The sequence below is a fragment of the Phoenix dactylifera genome, chromosome 6 (assembly GCF_051530095.1).
Source record: "Phoenix dactylifera cultivar Ajwa chromosome 6, Ajwa_hap1_PhDact_Kaust_v1.1, whole genome shotgun sequence".
NCBI classification, from domain to species: domain Eukaryota; kingdom Viridiplantae; phylum Streptophyta; class Magnoliopsida; order Arecales; family Arecaceae; genus Phoenix; species Phoenix dactylifera.
This window is the reverse complement of record NC_143195.1, coordinates 23109880-23133250: the sequence shown is the minus strand read 5'-3', so window position 1 is coordinate 23133250 and position 23371 is coordinate 23109880. Positions and strand designations below refer to the sequence as shown.

Sequence of the window (23371 nt, the reverse complement as noted above, 5' to 3'; positions counted from 1 at the left end):
GTAAAGTTGTGAGATAAAATGACTCGGGTGCAGTTTACCAATGGCTGAACACCATTACAATAGCACCAAGTTAATGATGCGATATATGTGACTTTTAGATGCAGTTTAGCACGGTTTGATGAATTAATAGGTAGTTTGTGACACTGGTAGCTTGCCGGTTTGTAGCACCAGCAGCAGATAGGATGCAACCAGTGTTATCATAAGACAATGGAGTGGAACTCAGCTCCCCATTATCTGTTTGCCCACCAACAATGCCATGGATGTTGTTCCCTGCTAGAATGCAGCAATACAAACGAGGTGTCCCTCAACAGAAGCCGCCCAGAAAAAAAAAAATGGAAACTATACTGCCAACACAAGCGAGATGCAGACGAACAGGGGATGGTTTCCCAACTTAACTGAGCTTTATCCCAGAACACCAATCATAGAAGAAGTCCAGTGCAGATCACCCACCATCCACGTATCCCCTCAAGGGAGTGATTGAACAGGGCGTGTGACATACATGTTCCGGCCCTGTCTGATCGCTTGCCATTTCACAGTTCACAGCAGGTTATTTGTACTGGACCTTCCTAGTTCAAACATGAGAGGCTCGTTTGCTTCGCGGGAAAAGAAGGAGGAAAAGTGTGGTCAACGGAAAAGTAATGAGTTGCCTCTTGTTTGGTTGGAGTTTTCAAAGGAAAGAGACGGAAAAGTTATATTACCATGAAAATATGATTCCCACATTTCATGGAAAAGTCTTTCCCATGAGGCTGAAATCACTCTATTTTTACTTTTTTCCAAAAAGACCCTTCAGCATTAAAGAAGCATTAAAGAGGTATTAAAGACCTAATTTTTATTAAGGGCATAATAGAAATTATACATAACTTTTTCAGGAAAGTGGATAGCCAACTAAACATAAGCACTTTGAAAATTTGTAACTTTCCCATGGCCAATCAAACATGCCAAAAGTACTTTCCTAGGCATTCTCTTCCTGGAAATTTGTTTCCCAGGAATCATATTCCTAGGAGGGAAAATGCTTCCCGCGAACCAAACGAGCCCGAAGGGGAGAAGATCCAGACCCAACTTCAATGTAGCAAAGAATGCTTGCAGATAAGCAGCTACTTAAGAAGCTAGCACATTAAGTTCAACTCGCAAAAACCTCATCTATTTACTAAAAAAAATAGTAAACTGCAGTAATAGATGTATAAATTAAGCATATATTTTGCTCAAAATGATGTATTAAGCATTTAAATTAAAGAATCCAAGCAACACTCTTATGAGACAAATAACAAGACCTACGTGCTCGGCACTTATGAAGGGTAAGAGTGCACAGGCACACGTATTAAACAGTCTTATTGGTACATACTGAAGCATTAAACATGTAATGTTTTAACATTACCCAATGAAGCCTAAAATTGAGCAACATCCTGGAAAATGGTTCCAAACATGTGAAACTTAGACGAGTCCCAGCAGCTTCTTGATTTTCTTCTGCAAATGGATGCAAAATCCACATGTTGGTAGATGATCTTTAAAGGTCGGGCAGTAAATTTACAATTTCATCACAATGACCAGTCGATGAACTTGATGAGATGGAATTGTTTTGGGCCTTACCTCAAAGCTCAGAGGGGATGTAGTTGGGGCATAACGGTCCACCACATGCCCTTCCTTGTCGACCAGGAACTTTGTGAAGTTCCACTTGATGCCACTTCCAAAGAGACTGCCTTTTCTGGATTTCAGGAACTTGTAGATAGGTGCAGCATTGCCCCCATTTACATCAACCTAACACAGAAAGAAGGCCAGATTTCAGAGAATCAGAAAGGACATATTATAAGCACTGGTCATCTACTCCCAAAGGCACTTCAATACTTGCCAAGTCAGCATAACAATTGCATTAGAATTCAATACATGCCAGGAATGTCATCATCAACATTGCCTTTGAGACTAATCATCTCCGTATATGCACAATATCACAACAATTTTTTTTCATTGTACATCATGGAACATTACACCATCTAGTTTGACTAATCTGGTACAATTATGAAACATTTTCATATATAAGAATGGACGTGAAAATCGTGTTGCTGTGCTTCAACGTGCAAACAGATGGTAAAAGTGCAGCTCAAAAATATATCACAAGTCAATTGGAAATTGTATAAAAAAATTCCATCTATTGAAAAATGAAATGCAGAAAATGAGTAAAAGAAAAGCAAATCAAGGAACTAAAAGATTCATGGTACATAGGAGCATGCCTATTTCTAGAATGCATCTTCCCACCAAAGGAAATTATTATTAAAATAAGTGTTATCTATGTTGTGCAGTGCCACATTTTGTATTTTGCAGAACTGGCACAACCATGACGAAAGGAAATTTGACATTTGATTTAGGCTACCTTGTCAAAGATTGGGTACTCAGCTTTGAATCGGGTGCAAGCAAAGTCAAGGATCTGCTCATTGGTTCCTGGTTCCTGTGCCCCGAACTGATTGCATGGAAATGCCAGAATCTCAAGACCTGCATCATGCAAATAATCTACATAACAAGAAGATATGGAAATTTCACAAAAACTCATTATTTATAAATCAAAGTTGATAATGCACCAAATCTGTAAATTTTAGAAAATTTTAATTTTACTGTCTTTATCCCTGGCAGAGCCAAATGGATGTCTGGGGGCACTTGCCCTGCCGGGTTCTCTGAAATCCCATTAGACATGTTGAATTGTTGAACCAGTGCCCTTCCCCCAGTGCCACAGTGCTTGCCCCCCTTTCCCATTTGTAACATAGCCAAAACTCCCTCTCTTGCGCCTGCTTTTGCATTAACTACCCCACATTCAATGGCTCCCACTCCTTACATGTTCTTGAGGTATGCTTCCTAATTCCCGTGGAAGCCTCTATCCAGCGGTTGGAACTCCTCATGGTTTTTTAGGAAACAAAGCATCATTTGAAAATTCTAAAAGAAAATCAACATAACATGTTATTACCAATTACGGAGAGAGATGAGCAGAGAGAGACTTCTGCGCTTTCTAAACTTCCTTTCTGCTTCTCTAAATTCGGAAAAACAGCAAGAGAAACCCCATGATCAATTATAAAGACATTATCATCCTTCACCCACAGCTGCAATGATTTCTTCATCAGCCTCATTTAGAGCCAAATCCTGTTGTCACTTTGCCCCACCATAAATTGATTTCAAGGGAGAAGCTTTTTAGCATGATTTTAAGTGAATGAATCTGTACAGTGTATAAAATTTTTATTGAATTTATTGCTCAAAAAAAATCATCAAACTCAACATGCCTATAAGCACTGCTATATGGCTATATAAATTTTTTATGTTTCATTGTGAGGGATGAGAAATACTATACTTCTACACTTTGTCCCTCTCCAAGAAACATGCACAAATGTTGGCATTGTTCCTGCAAGATCATCTAATAGGTGTGATCATTCAGTAGGAAAATGTTTTTGAGCCCATGAGCTTTAAACAGGTTGTTTTCTGGAATCTAATTATTATGATTATTAAAAATTCGTTGAAACCACATTTACAGAATGACAATGCAAAATCCTACAAGCATTAAATTTGATAATCTTATAGGATCCATTGTTAGTAAATTTTGGTAGATCTTGTTAGCTTCATTTCTCCTTTGAAAAGTTGTGATGCCACACCTCCAAGTTTTCTCCACCTTCGTGCAAGATCTTTTCTCGTACAAAGAAAAAGCTTGACCATACATGGAGTAATGGTGCTCTCCATTTATTTTATTTTTCCTTTTATCGGTAGTCCTCTCCAATGTATTTTTTTTTTTTTTTTACAAACAATTTACAAGAAGCAAATGTCATGGGTCTTCCTCTAATATATGGTAATTGCGTAATTAAAGAAAATTTCAAAGCAATCCACCCAGTTGCTGTACCAGATCAAGGGAACATATTTTTATCTGACTCTCTACTATGTTATATTGGTTAAAAACTCAAAATATAGAATGCTTTAAAGAGCTAAAATAGGATTTGTATCGGTTGCTATCAACTCCATAACCTAATGCAAGACGAGAATGGCAATTCCTACCTTCCTGGGTCTCTAACTATTCTAGAGGCACAAAAGGATAGACATTTGTTTGATGCATGTGACCAATCATGAAAAGGCCCAACACTGATGTCTAAAACCCCACAACTTGCCACTTTTTTCTTCAATTCAACATTTTGTTTTCACAACTAGTTTAAAAACTAAACATAGTAATTATCAAGACATTCTATTCCAACTTGCAAAATTACTGAATTTGAGAGTCCCTTCTATAATATGTAAAGGTTAGAAAAGGTTTCCTTGTCATTACATAAGCTTATGTCTTTTAGTTGGCAAACAAATGCTACTTAAGTTACAATTCTACCTCTTTTTGAAATCAAATGAGTTGCTCTAAGGCTTGTTTTGGTGCTATACTGTACCAGAATCATATTACAAATTACAGTAGTTTGATGAATTAAACTTCATCTGATTTATGTTCATAAAGGCTACTATATTCTATTTCTTTTAATTTGTTACCCTCAAAACAGTACTTCATTTCTGGCCTTTTTTCTGGCCTTATTTTCTATTTTCCTTCATACAACTTCACCACAACTTACAAGCAGTACCCACATATATCATTCTAGGTCAAGGTTACTAGTAAACTATGGTGTTGTTAAAATTGTTATTTAACATAGTTCGAACATATATAAAGTCCATAGGAAGAAAAGTTGATTCATCACTGAATAAAGGTCATTGGCAAGATTACATGTTAATTACAATGGAAAAATAATGCAGCTGCCGTCTGAGTGAATTATTCATTTCATTCAACCATTGTTGTAAATATACCAATAGTCTGAATTTCTTTGATTTTGTTAACTTCACGCATTCAAAAATCTTAGAAATTCAACAAAATCACAATCATAATAAAAGCCTTATTCCTCGTCGATAATTTTATTACATAGACTAGAATACATGTCAAACTTTCTTATGTGATAGTCCAATATAACTATTTCAAAGCTATTGCAATATAGACTAAACCTCGTGAATTATAGATGTCATAAATGCCGAACTAAAAGACAAAATTTCAGCATTCATTGAACAATATCCAGTTGACTTAGAATAGTCGAAAATGACCAATTCAGCCATAACATAAAGAGGGTCGGACACATACCTTTGTCCTTGTACCTCTCGTACAGGGTACTCAGCTCTGTATAATTTGAGTTAGTCAACCCACTGAAACAGATAATACATACCAAAGAAACTAAAACCAAACTGTCAACTGATCAAAACTAACAGGAATTATGACACAGTGATTGATAAGTTTTAATTTATCAGCCAATAATATTACCATTGAGATGCCACATTTACAATAAGCAGGACCTTTCCCTTGTAAATACTAAGGTCAACATCATTTCCCCCAGCATCCTGCACATTATAAAATAGTGCTTTATACTCCAATGCTCTATATGCAACAAATCAACTACAAATTTAACAAAAATCAAGCTTCAAGAAACCAACGAACCATTCGCAGTATATTTTTTTTTGTGTGTGTGTGTGTGAGATTAAATACTCAAAATCTCCAAATTTTTGTCAACAATTAGCCAAAAATCGCAAACTATACCCTACTCATTTTCATAAAGATCACTCCTTTTTCATGAAACGACCAATCTCATGGACCCATTTCCCAAACCACAATATAATCTCCATCTCACACACCAATCCTGTGAGCTTCATTTATTCATAAAGAAAAAGAAAATCAAAAACCAACACAAACCCAGCCAATCATGGAATAGAATTATTTGAATTTCTAGCAAGGAACAAAAAGATAATAAAAGATATAGAAATTAAGAAACCAACCTATCTCAATATTACGAATTTTAAACAAAACAAACAATATGAAAATGATCCGATATTTAGAAAACCCCACCTTCAGACTATCCAAAACCATAGATCAAATCCATGAAACCGGAATCCCGGAGGGGCACCAACCTTCACAGTTAAGTCATGGACGGTTTGGGTGGCCTGGGAGGAGTTGCTGGCCATCTTGGAAGCGAATCCAGAAAACAGGGGAGACGCCGCCAGCGAAGAAGAAACAGAGCACGGAAAGCTGACCCCGCGGAGATCCCGTAAAGGAGAAGAAGCGATCCTCGAAAGGGAGAAGAAGAGCTTTCTCTGAGAGAGAGACTAGAGGGGTTTGCAGAGCCGGAGTGGAGCGGAGCGGATAGGCCGAGATTTCTCAAGAGGGAAGAACCCAGGGGAGAGAATGTATAGGAGCGCCTCTCAATGCGAACATGGAGAGAATATAATATAACGGAGAATTAAATAAGAAAGAAATAATTTGGGGACTTGGTGTTGAAGCTTAGAATGTGACACGTGGATGATTATACGACGTGTATTTTAGATTTGCACCAATGCTGTTCACAAAGGAAGATGGGATCCGATACCAACTCTAGTGAACTGGCTGATAAGACCGCTATATTAGTACCATGAACTTCAAATGGTATCACCCCATGCCACTTCAGGGCGATGGAACCAGCGAGAGAAGCAAGCCGAGTCAAGTCGCGTAACAAAAGGTCGAGCTCGACTCCATTTAAAATATTCAAATTCAAAATATAATTCAAAATAAATCAAATTTTAATATTTTAAAAAATAAATAATATTCAAGATCGTTTTGGCCAGCTCAAATATCAATCAAGTTATACTTGAGCTCGAGATCGAGCTCAAATAAAAAGTTTAGCCATAATTAAAAAATATAACTAAATATAATATAATATAACATTAGATCTTAAAATATTAAATTAATAATATATATTATAAATAAAAATATAATAATATTAAAATATATTTAAGATACTATGCTTGCAATCTTTTGACTCGAGCATTTACTATTTGAGTTTGACTTGAAAAATCTATTTGAGCTCTTCGAGCTCAATTCGAGCTTGGTAATATTCGAATCGGGTTGAGCTCTGACTTAAATTGAGCTCAGACTCAAGTCCAGCTTGGACTCCAGTCGAGCTTGAGCAGCTCATGGTCTACTCGGCTTATTTGCACCCTTAGTGTCGGTTTTTTCTTTTGAGCTCCCATTTTTTAGTACACCAGTTTCGCATATATACTACCGGGAGACCTGGATTTCGGCCCAAGTAGAGAAAGGGTTGGTAGAGTTGGAACTCCTCATCATTGTTTAAAAACAAAAAAAAAATGTTATGTTAGTGTGTGCATGATCTTATGACTCAGGATATGGGTTCATAATCTAATCTCAAAATTGGTTTATGTATATTTTCACTATTGTAATATTCACTACTCTTATGTATATTTTCTTAGTAAATTAGAGGCCACCACCAACATGTTTTTCATTTTTAGGTTAACAAGCTTCCTTGATTCATTTCACAATGCGGACATTTCAAATAAGGCAACTTTATCTGCCTCTTGTAGAGAATGTTTGATATCACAAAGAGGCAGCAAGTTCTGCTCGAATCATGGAATGTCATATCTAGCACTTGACCTGCTAAAAATTTGATGCCGTGACGAGCTCGGAAGGTTGTGTTAATTAGGATTCATACCTTTCCTCTGCTGTCCTGATGTAGTCTAGCTTATAAATTTTTTAGAAGCATAATTTTATGATATTGTACAACCTGATGAATTTCAAGTGATGACACGAAAATATTCGTGCCGAAGTGATTCACAATATTAATGAAAGGCAACTAGGTCATGTGGCCCTTTAGCAAGACATGATTTCTAATATGGCATTCATCAAATTGAGATCTCTCTCTCTCTCTCTCTCTCTCTTTCTTGTTTTTTGATACACCAGTGACTCACACCACTCGGGCATGGGTACACCTAGTACAATCGGACAAGAGGAGATGATGGAGGGAGGAGGAACACCCTCGAGGCATTTTTAAAGAAATTCTTGTGAGTGATCTGTAACAAAAGAAGCAACCCAGTCTGACTACTATTCGCTTTCCGAAGAACATGAATTGCTCGAAAAGCGTCAAACCCTTCGAAAATTGTGCAGATGATCCAAATCAGTGGGTGCTGACCGTCGTTGCCGTGCCGACTTTGAATTTAGATAATTACCGTAGCTGAATTACCTTCTAAGTAGATACTATCTGTGCCCAACACACATATTGCATGCACTATGCTTTTTCATGCAGCTCTAACTCTGCTTTGCTAGTATGCTCAGTACTCGATTGTCGGCCACTACGAGTCTGAAATCGTGGTCCAAAGCCCACTACCCTCTCTAACTCCAATTTGGATCTCTATTTACCGGTGAGAGGCCATTTCTGAGAAAAATTGTAGGAAAGATAAGAAGGTCTTGAAGGTCTTAAACATTTGCATCGGAGATCTCACCATCTGAGATCTGTTCGTCTTGTCTTTCATCGTGTTCTCAAATCAGTGCTCTCTCTCGGTCGAGCGCTAAAAAGGCGGTGTTTGTGGCAATCGAAGAGTCTCCTCGGCCGATGCTGACTGGATACCATTCTTCTGGCACGGTCTCCAAAGCAGTCAAATAAAGTAAAGCATGAGAGAGAAGAGCTCCGATTCTCCCAATATTTGAGCCCCTATTCCTTGTTCATGTTTGTCGTCACGCTGTGAAGGGTTCTCCTAGTTCGAGCAAGCAGGAAGGGATGGAGAAGTGGAACGGAGAAACGGAAGCAAAATGGTAAAAGCCTAGAAAATGAAGTAGATTATCAATTTATTCTTCCGCTGCTTTGCTTTGTGGCTTTGTGCTTTCAAGTTTTCGTCGGATTCATGCCTTTCAATTCGGCATTCTTAATCTTTTTGCATTGTTTAGGTGTATGATCATCGCAAATGCATGTTTCTTTAGCAGTGTGCTAATCTACACCATATTAAAATAAAATCCGGCAATCCTAGTCCTTTACAATCTATTATGCTTTTTCTTTATTTAATGCCTGAGTTATTGCCCGGTGGAAACTGTTTCAAAGTTGTTCATACTGACCCTAGCTAAGGTTTTGTAAGCTTGCATACACGTGCCTATATTTTCTGGATACTTGCACTGAAAAATATTTTAGAAGGGCATTCGGCCATAGCAGGATCCTATTATGATGTTGGTGTGTATGTATCTAATTCAATAGAGTTCATCCATCATCTTGGACTGTGGAGAGGGCTTTATCTTGTAACACTGTAGTTGCATCTAGCAACTCTGTAGTTGCATCTAGCAACAATGGCACATGCAATGAGAAAGGGAAGAGAAGAGAGGAGCTTGAGACTGTGCTGGATTGGATTTGATGGCTTGTGTCTCAGCTGTTCGCATGACAATTTAAGTTTTTACGGCTAAACCAGGGGTAAGGGGGAAAAATCAGCTTTATTTGGTGAGCACATACCAGTTTTTTTTTTTCAAATCATGTAGGTTTTTGACGGCATGCACCTTAATAAAGAACGTCATTTAGTTAGAAAATCTAGCTGAACTTAAAGACTTGTAGTATAGCAAAATATAACCTTGTTGCTTACCCCGTAATGAAGTTAAGACTTGGTCTGCAGTATCATCCAAGTTTTGCACTTTTAGTGGTTAGGATGGGGCTTAACATAAATGTTGGTATTGTTGCTGGACTTAACGTTGACATAAGGACTAAGAAAACTGTTATTATGGGACTTAGCACAAATGATAGCAGTTGGTATGTGCAGCTGAGCACTTAGAACCTAATTCATGCTAATTTTCTGGTATGCTACCTTTTGTTTTGTTTTTTCTTTCCCATTTATCTGAAAAACACAAATAGCAGCCAATACCCTTAATTTACGTTGGACCTTAAAGGTAAATATACAATCATGGTTATGAAGTTGGCATTTGTATCTTGTAATTTTGTGAATATCTTCTATGTTTTTTCTTAAAAACTTTTCTTTTTTCTACTAGCATGAAATGTAATTTATGCATAATTTTTCTTTGGTTACATGTAGGTGCCCACTCATCATGCTTATTGAAATGAAACACAATTATCTGCATCTGATGATGAGATTGGCAATGGTTCCAACGTTGATGACATCTTAAGCATCGTTTGGAATGGAGTGGTATTGGAAATATTATATATTGAAAGGTATTGCTTGGATGATACTAGAACATTTAAACCTCATGTTATTTGTGATATTATTTGTTATTCATTATTTTTTAGGGAGAAATTAATTTCTGGTCCATCCTTGGACTATGTCTTAACTATTGGTCCTTGTGGACTGATTTTATAACAACCGGTCCATAGGTAATTTGAAATTTAGTGATTCATCCCTTCAGACAAGAATGCCCTTCATTTTTCGATAGGTAATTAATTGCTAGTCTTTCTCTAGTCTCTTACCTGTATTCTATCGAACACTCTTTTCGATTTTCCAACTGCCTCCTTTTCGATTTTCCGACTCTCTCTCAGTTGGTCTCCTCACTCATCCAATCTCCGATTCTTTCATTCGGCTTTGCAATTTTGACTCACTTTTCTACGACGTTCCTACAACCGGTCGGTCATAGCTGTTATTCTCAAACCCTCCAGACTTCGGCCCACTCCTACTCAATCGAAGCCTCCTTCATGATTTTCTGACTCCCTCTCACTCCGTCTCCTCACTCATTCAACCTACTACTTTGTCATCCGATTTTTTTGAAGTGTTTTAATAGTTGGGTCATGGAGGCTCATCATCTCCCTGTGCCTCAGATGGTTGACCATATCCGGATCCAAATAATGCAGATGATGCATGAACGGCGTAATCGAGGATATAGCTTTCAATCCCAACTTTGTCCGGATGCTGAGAAAGTGTTGCAAAAAAATGCTGAAGATAGTCGGAGATTAGCTGTGTTTACGTCCAACATAATGCTATATGACGTAAAGGATTCGAACTACTCATGCAAAGTTGATCTGCAGATGTGCAACTGCTCTTGTGGCGAGTAGCGAATCTTCCGCATGCCATGTAAGCATACTTGTGCATGCATCGAGAAGGCCGGCAGATCATTGTACCAATTCAATGACAATTGCTTCCAAGCTGAATTGTATAGAGTAACATATGCCGAAGTAATCAGTCCAATTCCAGATATGGAGAAGCCCCAAAGTGCCTCTGAAGAGATTCACATTCTACCCCCTATCAGAAAGATACGTTCTCGCAGGCCTAAAAAGAAGAGAAGCCTGCTCCTTATGTCGATACTCCCGTCTTCTCCTTCTCCGCTTTCCCCCTTCGCCTTTCAGTATTTCCAGACCTTCGCATGTGGAGTCAGTACGTGATATGAAATGTGGACGATGCGGAAAGCTTGGGCACAACAGAAGGACTTGTAATAAGGTCATCAACTAAAGAATATGGAGATTATTTTGAATGTATCGAGATGTGAAACTTGTATTTTGATCTTAGTCACAACATATTAAGTGGGAATGTCTTGTATTGATGTTAATGAAGTGCAATATGATATTGTATATGTTGATTTTTGGTTAGATTTTGATTTTGGTACTTGAAACCGGCATGCAGTTAAAAAATTGTTGAACATATTTAATGATACACAGTTATTTGGTGAATATATATTGACACCCATTTAATCAATAGTTGGCACACCATGCATCACATTTACAATCCTATGGCATGCAACGCGACATAGTTGTTGTTGCCATGGAAAAATATAGCCGTTAGAGAGGAAAATGAACTAGCCGTTGCCGTGGAAAAATAGCCGTTGTAGCTTCATCCCGTTGCCTCGCTTGCCTGCGACTTTAGCTGCTCTCTGGAATTCTTTGAAACTCTTAAGGGGTCGACTCCCTTAGTATTGGGGTCGACTCGAGCTGTCCAGAGGTCGACTCATGTCTGCATGAGGTCGACACTTAAGCTTGGCTGATTTCGGCTGCTCTTTGTCTTTGCTCTGTGCCACTTACGGGATCGACTCGCCTTTCACTGGGGTCGACTCGAATTGTCCCGAAGTCAACTCGAATCTGCGTGAGGTCGCCACTTAAATAATTGGTTGATTTCGACTGCTCTGTCTTTGCTCGCGTTGCACTAGGGTCGACTCGAACTGTCCAGAGGTTGACTCGAATCTTCGTGAGGTCGACACTTAGGCTTGACTGATTTCGGCTGCTCTCTGTCTTTGCTCTATGCCACTTACAGGGTTGACTCGCCTTTCACTGGGGTCAACTCGAACTGTCCAGAGGTCGGCTCGAATCAACATGGGGCGACTCTAAGGTTCGGCTGTTTTCAACTGCTTTCTGTCTTTGCCCTGAGACGCTCCTGGGGTCGACTCGTGTCTGCATGAGGTCGACTCCTATTTCTCTCGAACACAGTTAAGTTGTCTGCAAATCCAGTTAAGTTGTCTGGAAACACAGTTAAGTTGTATGTGAACACATTTAAGTTGTCCGTGAACTCAATTTAGTGCTATTAAGAAATTTGTTGTAGAAGTGGTTGGGATGAAGCAGTAAACACCTAATTTTGAAGCCGTAAACACCTAATTTTGATGAATAGAAGGTTTGAGAAAGTTGGAACACCGTTATTCGACCCCGAAACATAGTTAGTTCAATTGTGCACACAGATTATAATACTATGCACATAGTTATTTTGTCTGCGAACATAGTTATTTCATCTGAGAACATAGTTAATAGAACTGTGCACACAATTAAGTATTAGAAAAATATTGTACAAGTGCTTGGGATAAGTTACGAAAAGGGAATAAACACTCAATCTACATTGTCACATCCTTAATGAAACCGTGAACACCTATTTATGATGAATAGAAGGTTTGGAAAGGTTGGAACACCATTATTGTTTCCCGGCACATAGTTAGTTCAACTGTGCACACAGTTTATAATACTCTGCACAGTTATTTTATCTGCAAACATAGTTATTTCGTCTGAGAACACAGTTAATAGAATTGTGCACACAGTTAAGTGTTATTAGAAAAATGTTGTAGAAGTGCTTGGGATGAGTTATGAAAAGGGAATAAACACTCAATCTACAATGTCACATCCCTTAATGAAGCCATGAACACTTATTTATGATGAATAGAAGGTTTGGAAAGGTTGGAATACTGTTATTCTATTCCAGAACACAGTTAGTTCAACTGTGCACACAATTTATAATACTCTGCATACAGTTATTTTGTCTGCGAACGTAGTTATTTCGTCTGGAAACACAGTTAATAGAACTGTGCACATAGTTAAGTGTTATTAGAAAAATGTTGTAGAAGTGCTTGGGATGAGTTACGAAAAGAGAATAAACACTCAATCTACAATGTCGCATCCCTTAATGAAGCCGTGAACACCTAATTATGATGAATAGAAGGTTTGGAAAGGTTGGAACACTGTTATTGTTTTTTGGAACACAGTTAGTTCAACTGTGCACATAGTTTATAATACTCTACACACAGTTATTTTGTATGCGAACATAGTCATTTCGTCTGGGAACACAGTTAATAGAACTGTGCACACAATTAATTATTGTTAGAAAATTGTTGTAGAAGTGGTTGGGATGAGTTACAAAAAGGGAATAAACACTCAATCTACATTGTCACATCCCTTAATGAAGCCGTAAAAACCTAATTATGATGAATAGAAGGTTTGGAAAGGTTGGAACACCGTTATTCTACCTCGGAACATGGTTAGTTCAACTGTACACATCGTTTATAATACTCTGCACATGGTTATTTTGTCTGCGAACATAGTTATTTCGTCTGGGAACATAGTTAATAGAACTGTGCACACAGTTAACTGTTGTTAGAAAATTTCGGGCCTTTATTCCCTTTTCGTAACTCATCCCAAGCACTTCTACAATAATTTTCTAACAACAGTTAACTGTGTGCACAGTTCTATTAACTGTGTTCCCAGACGAAATAACTGTGTTCGCGAACAAAATAACTATGTGCAGAGTATTATAAACTGTGTGCACAGTTGAACTAACTGTGTTCCAGGGTAGAATAAGAATGTTCCAACTTTCCCAAACCTTTTATTCATCAAAATTAGGTGTTTACTGCTTCATTAAGGGATGTGACAAAGATGATTGAGTGTTTATTCCCTTTTCGTAACTCATCCCAACCACTTCTACAACAAATTTTCTAAGAATATTTAACTGTGAACACGAGTCAAACCTATGCAGACATGAGTCGACCCTAGAAGCGTCTCAGGGCAAAGACAGAAAGCAGCTAAAAATATCCGAGCCTTAGAGTCGACCCGATGCTGATTCGAGTCGACCTCTGGACTGCTCGAGTCGACTCAATACTAAAGGAGTCGATCCCTTAAGAGTCTCAGAGAATTTCGAGAGCACCTAAAGTCGCAGGCAAGCCAGGAGTCGACCCCGTCTCCCAGGAGTCGACTCGGGTTGAGTTTGAGTCGACCCCTGACTCGAGAGACGGAATAAAATCCCGATTGAATCGACTCCTTCACTTTCCTTTCTTCGAGTTGACAACTCCTTTTTCTCTTCTGTGCTCCAAAGCCCTCCAACTCCCTCCGCTCTACGATTCCTTGCTTCTCTCCTCTATTTCGCTCCTTTTCTTCAAAATGCCGAGGAAGCAACTCGTCCGTTGAGCAGTGAAGAGAATTTTAGCCCCCGAAGCATCTGAGAGACGAACAAAGGCTCGAAATGATGGACCTCCTCCTCCAGCCGCACCGTCTCCTTATAGGCAAGTACCTTTGGTCTCCCAACCTATGTCCCTAGGAAGGAAAATAGATTTTACATTCCTAGAAACCAAAGGGTTCACAATAGGACCTAAGATAAAAGCCATGGGGTGGGAAACCCTATATTCTCTAGACATTCCTACCTACCCGAACCTCGTTCGTGAATTTTGTGGCAATGTGAAGACTGGGATAGGTAGCTTAGAGACCATGGTCAAGGGCACCCATATCATTCTTAACCCGGAAACCCTAGAAACACTTCTAGGTATGCCAACCATTGGTTCTACCCAAGACTTCTTAGAAAATAGAGAAATAGGTATGCAGTGTATCTTAGATAGACAAGACTTATGCCAATTTAAAGATATTTCAGCCAACTTGCTTAGTGTAGAAAATAGATTACTTCACCATATAGTTAGCCAAAATTTGTTTCCTAAGATAGGTAGGTTTGACTTTATTTCTGAAAGGGACATCCTTCTGATGTTTCATATTCTAACCTCAAGTCCCCTAAACCTCCGTTATCTTATGTTTAGACATATGTTAGATTCAGCCAGTAGAGCTAAGGCATCCCTTCCCTATGGAATGCTTTTGACCCTAGTTTTTGAGGAGTTCGGAGTGGATTTAGAGGGAGAATCATCAAAGAGTATATCTCATTGGGACACCTATAATGACCGGTCGCTACAACGAATGGGATTTATAAAGAAAGACGGTCATTGGATCAGAAAAGAAGAAGAAAGATCATCTGTACCGGTAGCTGCAGAACTAGTGAAGTGGAGCCAACTGTGCCAAATGAAGAGTCTCTTGAAGCTCCTACTAAAGGACCTGGCAGATCCTCTCCTCCTCCCCAGACCAAGGAAATTAGATTAAGTGTGGATCAGTTCAAGGCATTAAGAAATGATATCCTTCAAGAACTGAGAAGTTCAATGGCTGCACCCTCTTCTGATTTAGTTCCTTCCAATGCTTCTATCACACAAATGGTAGCAGATATGAGAGCAGAGCTTCTCAGCCTTCGATGTCTTCTTCAAGGTCAATACCACAGATTTATGGACATAGAAGAGGACACAAGAAAGCTTCAAGAATCTGTCAGAAGGGACTTCGAGAAACTGAATGAAAATGCATAGGAAGTAGCCAAGTACCTTGTAGAAGGACTTCATAAAAATAGTTAGAGTGTAACCCAACTGAACGAGTCCTATCTCAAGTCCAATTTTGAAGTCCTTCACTGTCTCGAGAACATTTCTGAGGGAATTCGACTTCTATTGATAAGTCAGCCAGGACCTTCTTCCAATAGGACTGCCCCTTGATTTCTTGTATATTTAGAATCTTAGGATTTTTGTTTTGAAATCGTTTATAGATCTGTAGGACTCTCATTGTAATATCTTTTTGTAATCTTTACAAATGCAATGAAAAATTCTATTTTTCGTCCAACATCTCTTGTCTCACCTCTGAAATGTTTGGCAATACAATTTTAGTATCATAAATGTTTGGTTTTATACACTATGATTCATAAAAATATGATACACTAAAATCACTGAAGGAGTCGACCCCATTAAGGGCCGAGTCGACCCCAAGTGGCACATCTTAAGTGGCACAGAGCAAAGACAGAGAGCAGTCGAAATCAGCCAAGCCTATGTATCGACCTCATGCAGATTCGAGTTGACCTCTGGACAGTTCGAGTCGACCCTAGTGCAATGCGAGTTGACCTCTTAAGTGGCACAGAGCAAAGACAGAGAGCAGTCGAAATCAGCCAAGCCTAAGTGTCGACCTCATGCAGATTCAAGTCGACCTCTGGACAGTTCGAGTCGACCCCTTAAGTCGCACAGAGCAAAGACAGAGAGCAGTCGAAATCAGCCAAGCCTAAGTGTCTACCTCATGCAGATTCGAGTTGACCTCTGGACAATTCGAGTCGACCCCAGTGCAACGCGAGTCGACCCCTTAAGTGGCACAGAGCAAAGACAGAGAGCAGTCGAAATCAGCCAAGTCTAAGTGTCGACCTCACGCAAATTCGAGTCGACTCTAGTACAACGCGGGTCGACCCCTTAGGCTTATTTTTAGAAAATGGACAGTAAGTTATACTCTACACAGTTTTTTTATTTCCGAAACCACAGTTAGGTAACTTGAACATAAGGGATATTGAAACGCCAATACACTTTTAAGAAAAATGGTACACTGCAATTTCTGAAATTGCAAACTATAATTATTGATTTCCAAAATGATAGTGGGACCTAACTGAATTTCTGAAATGGCACGCTACACACCTTCAAGAACTGTGCAACAGTCTTGAAACTGTGATGCCCTGGAAGGTGTAAGTTTATGTTATTTTTTCCTAACTGAAATCCCAAAATGGAGCAAAATGGCTGGCTGAATTTTGTCAAACTCTGATACGCGTTAGTTGCCAGATTTGTTGGTGTTCTTCATCGTTAGTTTAGTGCCTGTTGATAATGTTGCATTTTTGTACCTACAAATGGATTATCATCAGAGTGGAGATTGCATTTGATTTTACACAAATTTCCAAACTGAATGACCAAATTCGAGGAACACACATTCAATTGGCCCATTGAATAGTAAGAAAGTGTGATAGACATTTAAGGCATCCCTGTTTATGTTTTTGTTTACGGCCTCATAACCACATTACAACTGTGAAGGTGTACTGTTGACAGTGTGTGCCGGCACAGATTTTGAAACTCTTTCACAACCTATAATAAGTCATCGTGAACACCTATTTCAGCAATGAGCATGACAAGAAGTAGAAAAGGAAGGCAATCATCCGAACATAACTGAGAATAATGATATTATCTGTTAGAATGTTATATTACACAGAAGATGAAAATACCGTTGGACAATCATCTTTTACAAGACATTTACAATCATATGTTACAACACATTTACAATCATCTTTTACAACACATTTACAATCATCTTTTACAACACGAAGTCTAAGCTCTCTTTTTACTTGACTAGAGTACGTACATTGACCAAAACCTATCAAACGTAATGCAGCCGAAATTTAATAGAATACTTCCTGCAGCCCAGCTCCTGTATAAAGAAGGATCCTTGAATTCTTCCTTAAGGGGTCTCGAGCTGCCTCGTGTAAGTGCCTCTGCAAACATAAGCACGTATGCCCCGCAGTCAACACTATCAACCTTTTGTTGTGCACATTGTCGAATTTCACGATATGCTAATTGAGGGATACGATATCGACTTAGTCATTTAGCCACGTTCGAACAAAAGATGCCGGCAATAATATGAAGAATACATGATTTTTAAAAGGAACCTGTGATAAAAAAGAATATCAATAATATCATATTGTACAAGTGATACCAACATATCTAATAGCGTCGTCCGCAATGTTGAAACTCCACAACGAGTTGCAGCAATCGAAATGCTGCTCTTTCAAGTCTAGAGAAAGTAGATACCAATGTCAACTCGTATTCATTGGAATGAATAGATATCTACACTTTTTAAGATCAGCAAGACTGAATTCCTGTAGCCATATTTGAAGACTAGGCTGCAATGACTCTACGATTTTTTTCGTAACATCAGTGGTTATCCCTGAATCCAATGGTAGATGCTGAACCATAGCAGCCTGCACACAATTTATTTATTTTTGTGGATGGCACGCTGAATTTGAATCAACAAAGTAAAAAAAATTCTTGATGAGCATTAAACACAGACCTGGATCTCGCACCGCAAATATAAACACGGATTGTCAATTATCTCAGTATACGCTCGAGGAAGAAGCTCCAAAATGCGAAAGTAGACATTGATTACCAGTACATAATAAAACAATATAGCAGTGAATAACAAATTATATACCTCCAGTAGAAGTGAGGTAGAAGCATACGTCACTGCGTAGTGGCTTGTCATGTAGGAGCTGCACTAAGGCATAAGGGTTGCATAATGCTTTGGTACTATCTTCGTCTTCCCATATTATATCCCTACATAATTCAAATGTTTAAGCTAGTTTCTAAGTGATAATTGTGAGGTAGTAAAAGTTAATATAATTAGCTTACCCAAGCTGATCTTCTTCAAGGAAGAAATTAATAGCTTCTTCATAGTACATAGGGATTATATCTTCTCCCTTCCCATGATAGCTATGTTTCGGTGCCACTCTCTCAAGATCTCCCACTTTAGTGGAAGGTACAAAATGCTAAGTTGAATAAATGGTGAAGACAACAATTTTTGTTAGGAAAGTTAACTTTATAGACTTAGCAAATTGAATATGGATATATAAACACATAAGGACGAAACGACATTTCTATACTGATCCCGGGAGGGATGTTTCCTCCCTTGCTGGAGCTGACTTCTGGAGCTCGTATAATGCAGTAGTAATTGGCTCGAATAAGTTGGTTGACTGAGCGGGCGAATCCTCGGTTTGAATAGAAATTGCCGTACTAATCTCACCTATTTTGGCAACTTTCACTTTTTTTTTTGGCCCTTATATAAGTCTTCGGAAGCTCTGATATGGCCTTAGCTTTTTCTATTGGCTTCCACTCGTGTGCTCCCAGCTTCACGCGCTAGTATAAGGAGGAAACATATTTGCTCGGCACTCCATGTTCCTTCTTTTTTTCCAGCATCGGTGGACCAAATAACCTGATAGAAAAATGCATTTTATAACAATTTATACTACTGTTGCCCAAGGTGACAATCCAAGAGGGGGGGGGGGGGGGGTGAATTGATTTCTTCTCAATTTTGGTGTTTTAAAAGCTTTCTTAATTAAGTGCGGTGGTTGCTTTCTTAGATTATTTGAATGAGTTAAACTAGAACAAAGATGGAAGATAATGCAAGAATAAATGTAAACACAAGCACAACACAAACACAACAATATATAGTGGTTCGGTGCTCTCCTTAGCACCTACGTCCACTCCCCAAGCGACCCCTTGGGAATTCAATATAATCTCGCGGATTACAGTTGGATTGTTTTCCGGGCTTACAATCCAAAAACCTTTGTTGGTTTTACGGGCTCACCAACGAACCTATACACTTTGGTTTTCCGGGTTCACCAAAAATCTTTGTTGGTTTTGCGGGCTCATCAACGAACCTTTACACTTTGGTTTTCCGGGTTCGCCAAAAACCTTTGTTGGTTTTACGGGTTCACCAACGAACCTTTACAAATAGTTCGACAAACAAAAAGAAAGATTCAAACTCCTAAATGAGCAAATGAAACAATATTAACTACAAAGAAGAGTTAGAAAGTATTTATCGCTTTGAAGTGGCTTTGCTCTTCTTTGTCAAGGATGCTTCACTCTTCAAGGGAGGATGGAGCTCTTGATGACTCTTTGAATCTGCTCAACCCCTTTCTTTGATTCTTGAATGAAGCACTTGAATGAAGAAGATTAGGGCACTTTTGTTTTCTTGTGTACTCTTTGATATCTCTTTCAAAAGTTGTTCTATTTGATGAATAGTGCCCCTTTAAATAGCTTCCCACATCCTTTGGACAAGCTCCAATGGTTAGATTTGAAAAACTAGCCGTTACTGACCTTGGGAAGGACAAAAAGTACATCTGCAGAACTAGCCGTTATGCTTCAGCCCGTGTTTGGGTCGGCTCAACCTGTCCTTGGGTCGACCCAACTTTCACTTGGGTCGACTCAAACATTCCTTGGGTCGACCCTCTCAGAAAACACAGAAACTTGAAATTTCAGCCTTCCTTCCCATGGGTCGACCCAACCATTCTTTGGGTCGACTCAAAGTTCACTTGGGTCGACTCAACTTCTTCTTGGGTCGACCCTCTCAGTAATTCCAGAGAACCATTTTCTGTCTGCCTTTCTGTCTTGCCTTTGGGTCGACCCTCTCAGGGTTTGGATCGACTCAAGCTTGGGTCGACTCAACCACTGTTTGGGTCGACCCTCTCAGTAAATCCAGAGAACATATTTCTTTCATGTTTTGAGGTTCTTGAAGTTTGGGTCGACTCATGCTTACCTTGGGTCGACCCAACTCACTGTTCATCTGTGCCAATTTTGCAGAAGTGTGCCAAATGACTTCTTGATGTGCCGGGGTCGACCCAATCATCCTTTGGGTCGACTCAATCTACACTTTGCTGCATCTCAAGCTTAGATTCATTCAAATGAACAAAGACATGTATCTATATCAATTCATACAAATATACTGAGAGTAATGAACTTATAAATGAAGTATCAATTTAACTTATAATATACTCTAGATAATTGCTTGTTAATCATCAAAATAACACTATCATCCTCAATCTCCCCCTTTTTGATGATTACAAAATAAAGAGTATAAGCCTATTGATACTTGTCTTTAAAAACAGTTTATAAAAGGGTTTAAATTGCTGAATTTCAGCTTTTCATATATAAGAGTGAAATCTCCCCCTATATTATTTAAATGTTGCCAATTTGACTCTTTGAATTGCTCCCCCTTTCATTTATAATTTATTAGCGATGAAACTTCAAAAATTTGAGATAAAATATGAGTTTCAGGTTATGTATCGGGGTGCGAGAGGTGCGTGCCAAATTCTGAATTTATATGTGCCAAATTCTGAAATTTGATAGAAATTTTTGATTTAATCAATTTCATTGTTACAAATTGCTCCCCCTTAGATGTATAAGCTTTCTTATATGATTTTTAATTTGTTTGCCCAATTATTTCTCTTTTTTTGCATAAATTCTTATTTCTTTTTCTCTACTTCTCCTTTCTTTAACTTTCTTTACTTTTGCTCTTATTATTCTTTCTTTACTTACTCTAAAGATATCTTTACTTCTCCCCTTTTTGTTGCTTTATCTAATCTACACAAAATCTTTACTTCTCACCTAAGATCTTTACTTCTCCTCAAATAAATACTCTTTCTTTACTTTCTAAAATAAATAAATACTCTTTCTTTACTTCTCCCCTTTTTGTTATCATCAAAAAGATACATGGGAAAGATGCAATAAACAACAAACTTCAAACTTCATTGATCAAAATAGGAATATTTTCATACATTCATGTCCAAAAACAAAAAAAAAAACAGATACAATGTTCCTTAATCAAGATTTAAAGATACATGATAAAAGCAAGATACATATGAGAACTAGATATCTAGCCTAGGCTCTAAACATAGATGCTAAGATCAGCCTAGGGAGACTCTAACGGCTGGGATCTAGTCCTCATCCTCCTAGTGTACGTGGCGAGGGGAGGTCGAGCCTGGTGAGACTGTGTCTGGCGTGGAGCACGACGAGCTGGATGACTCTGTGACGAAATCTCTGACTCAGCAGCCTGTGGCACAGATGGTCCATGAGTCTCTCTCTCTCTCTCCGGAGTGCTCCTATCTGCTGCCTCAGATCACTGATCTCAGCAGACATGACATCCAACCGGGCGTCCAAGCGGCTCGTCAGCCCGTCAGTGATAGTCCTCGCCTGAGCTGACATGAGCTCAGTCATCCTGCTCCAGAACTCATTCGTATCTGTCGGAGGAACGGATGACGATGGTCCAGCCTCTGAGGGTGCAGTAGGATGATCCATATGCTCCTCATCCTCATCCTCTGGTGCATCTCCCTCTGGTGCCTCACCCTGAATGCCTGCTCCAGTGTGAATCCACTGCCCGTTCACTTTCTCATATCCTATGCGTATAAGTGTCCGTGCAGTGTATGTATCAGTATGATGTAGACTCTTGGATGCCTCCTCCTCGAGAGCTAAACCGTGTTGTCTAAAAATCAAGGTGAGTATCATACCATAAGGTAGTGATACCCTGTTGCTGCACATCACCTTCCTCATCTGTCTCAGTATCATGGCCGGAAGATTTAGGGGAATCCCCTGAATCATACACTCCATCACTGCTAGATCTCGCTCTGTGATGAGATCGAATCTCCCGGTCTTTGGAAATAAAATCCTATTTATCATATTGAGCAGTAATCTCATTTCAGCGAAAAGAGAACTAGCTATTACCTTCGTGGAAAAGTCGAAGTTCTCATTTTCCATGATCAACTGTAGAGCTCTCATTTTGTTTTCTGGCTTTTCCGGAGTGGCTCCTATGCAGGGTAGATGAAGTAGCTCACTCAAGCTCTCCTCGGAAACTCGAATTCGAACCCCTCGAACTTCCGAAACAAGCCCTCCCATACCAGTTTTGAGGAAGGCATAGAACTCCTGAACCAATCCGGGGTAGATCACCACATCTAGGGAGCAAAGATACTCCCAACCTTGCCTTTGGATCCATTCCCACAACCGAAACCCTTCTTGATTGAAGAACTCGGAATGGATCCTTCTTTCCGTAGTAACCGGCCTCCCCGCAAATCTTGCAAGTATCACTGAGGGAGAAGGAGGAGGAGGGGCCTCCGCACGTGCCTCACGTCGTGGAGACACCGTAGATGGCTCGGTAGGTTGCCTTTCCTCCCGTTGGATCCGTGTGACTCTTCCGGATCTCTTGGCTACGGCTCGTTTGGGTCCCATTTCTCCAAGATCTTAAGGAAATCTACTGTTTGGAGGAGTTTAGTGGAGATTGGAGAGTGGGGACTAGGTTTTTCGGAAGAAGACAAAGGGCAAACAGTGCCCTAGAAATGCTCTCGGGTCCCCTTTTAACAGTGGGGTCCCGACGTTGGGTCGATTCAAGATTTTTCTTGGGTCGACTCAACGTTGGGTCGACCCTATTCTGGGTTGGGTCGACCCAAGTGCAGACTTTTTCTTTTCTCTTCCTTTTTGCTTCTAAAAAGTTTTCCTTGCTTCCAATCCTTATAAACTCTTTATGGGACAATGATACATGAGTAAGGAATCTATAGATAACAAATTTGACTCATGTTTCATAGGATTTTTGAAGTTAGAGGAATGTATCATGAGACTACTAGCTCTCTTTTATATTTCTTCAATAAAAAGGATCACATATGCCTAATTCCCTCCTTAGCATGCAGAATCTATCTTCACTCAATGGTTTTGTAA

At 39.2% G+C, this 23371-nt stretch overlaps 3 protein-coding genes across 9 annotated transcripts in view; 2 read left to right on the top strand and 1 right to left on the bottom strand.

The window, feature by feature from the left end:
- Positions 1-23371, top strand: part of LOC149753355 (uncharacterized) — a 100154-nt gene that overhangs the window by 16502 nt on the left and 60281 nt on the right. The window lies entirely within an intron of this gene.
- On the bottom strand, positions 1178-6251 carry LOC103710311 (putative phospholipid hydroperoxide glutathione peroxidase). Of its 4 annotated transcripts, none has more exons than XM_008795978.6 (6): positions 5944-6251; positions 5303-5379; positions 5126-5187; positions 2366-2484; positions 1588-1755; positions 1178-1464 (listed from the first exon to the last, which is right to left on the bottom strand). In XM_008795978.6, the coding sequence occupies exons 1-6, from the start codon at positions 5995-5997 to the stop codon at positions 1432-1434; spliced, it is 513 nt and encodes a 170-aa protein (XP_008794200.1). In that variant the 5' UTR covers positions 5998-6251; the 3' UTR covers positions 1178-1431. The 4 variants fall into 4 exon arrangements, with proteins under 4 accessions (XP_008794200.1, XP_088579528.1, XP_088579529.1 ...); XM_088723402.2 differs by lacking the exon at positions 5944-6251 and adding an exon at positions 2951-3196 and having other exon boundaries at positions 5126-5161; positions 5303-5385; XM_088723403.2 differs by lacking the exon at positions 5944-6251 and adding an exon at positions 2951-3123 and having other exon boundaries at positions 5126-5161; positions 5303-5371.
- LOC103710310 (uncharacterized) overlaps positions 8223-23371 on the top strand; it is a 30515-nt gene continuing 15366 nt past the window's right edge. For 3 of the 4 annotated variants that reach the window (XM_088723400.2, XM_088723399.2, XM_089923898.1), the window contains exons 1-2: positions 8223-8611; positions 9865-10001. The gene's annotated coding sequence lies outside the window, so the exon portion shown is untranslated. The remainder of the gene's footprint in view (positions 8612-9864; positions 10002-23371) is intronic. The other variant, XM_089923897.1, reaches the window with a different exon arrangement.

Coding starts and splice junctions, on each gene's coding strand:
- LOC103710311 (XM_008795978.6), bottom strand. CDS start 5,997: ATGGCCAGCAACTCCTCCCAGGCCACCCAAACCGTCCATGACTTAACT. Junction 5,380..5,943: donor TCCATGACTTAACTGTGAAG/GTTGGTGCCCCT, acceptor TATAATGTGCAG/GATGCTGGGGGAAATGATGT. Junction 2,485..5,125: donor CGAGAGGTACAAGGACAAAG/GTATGTGTCCGA, acceptor TGCATGATGCAG/GTCTTGAGATTCTGGCATTT.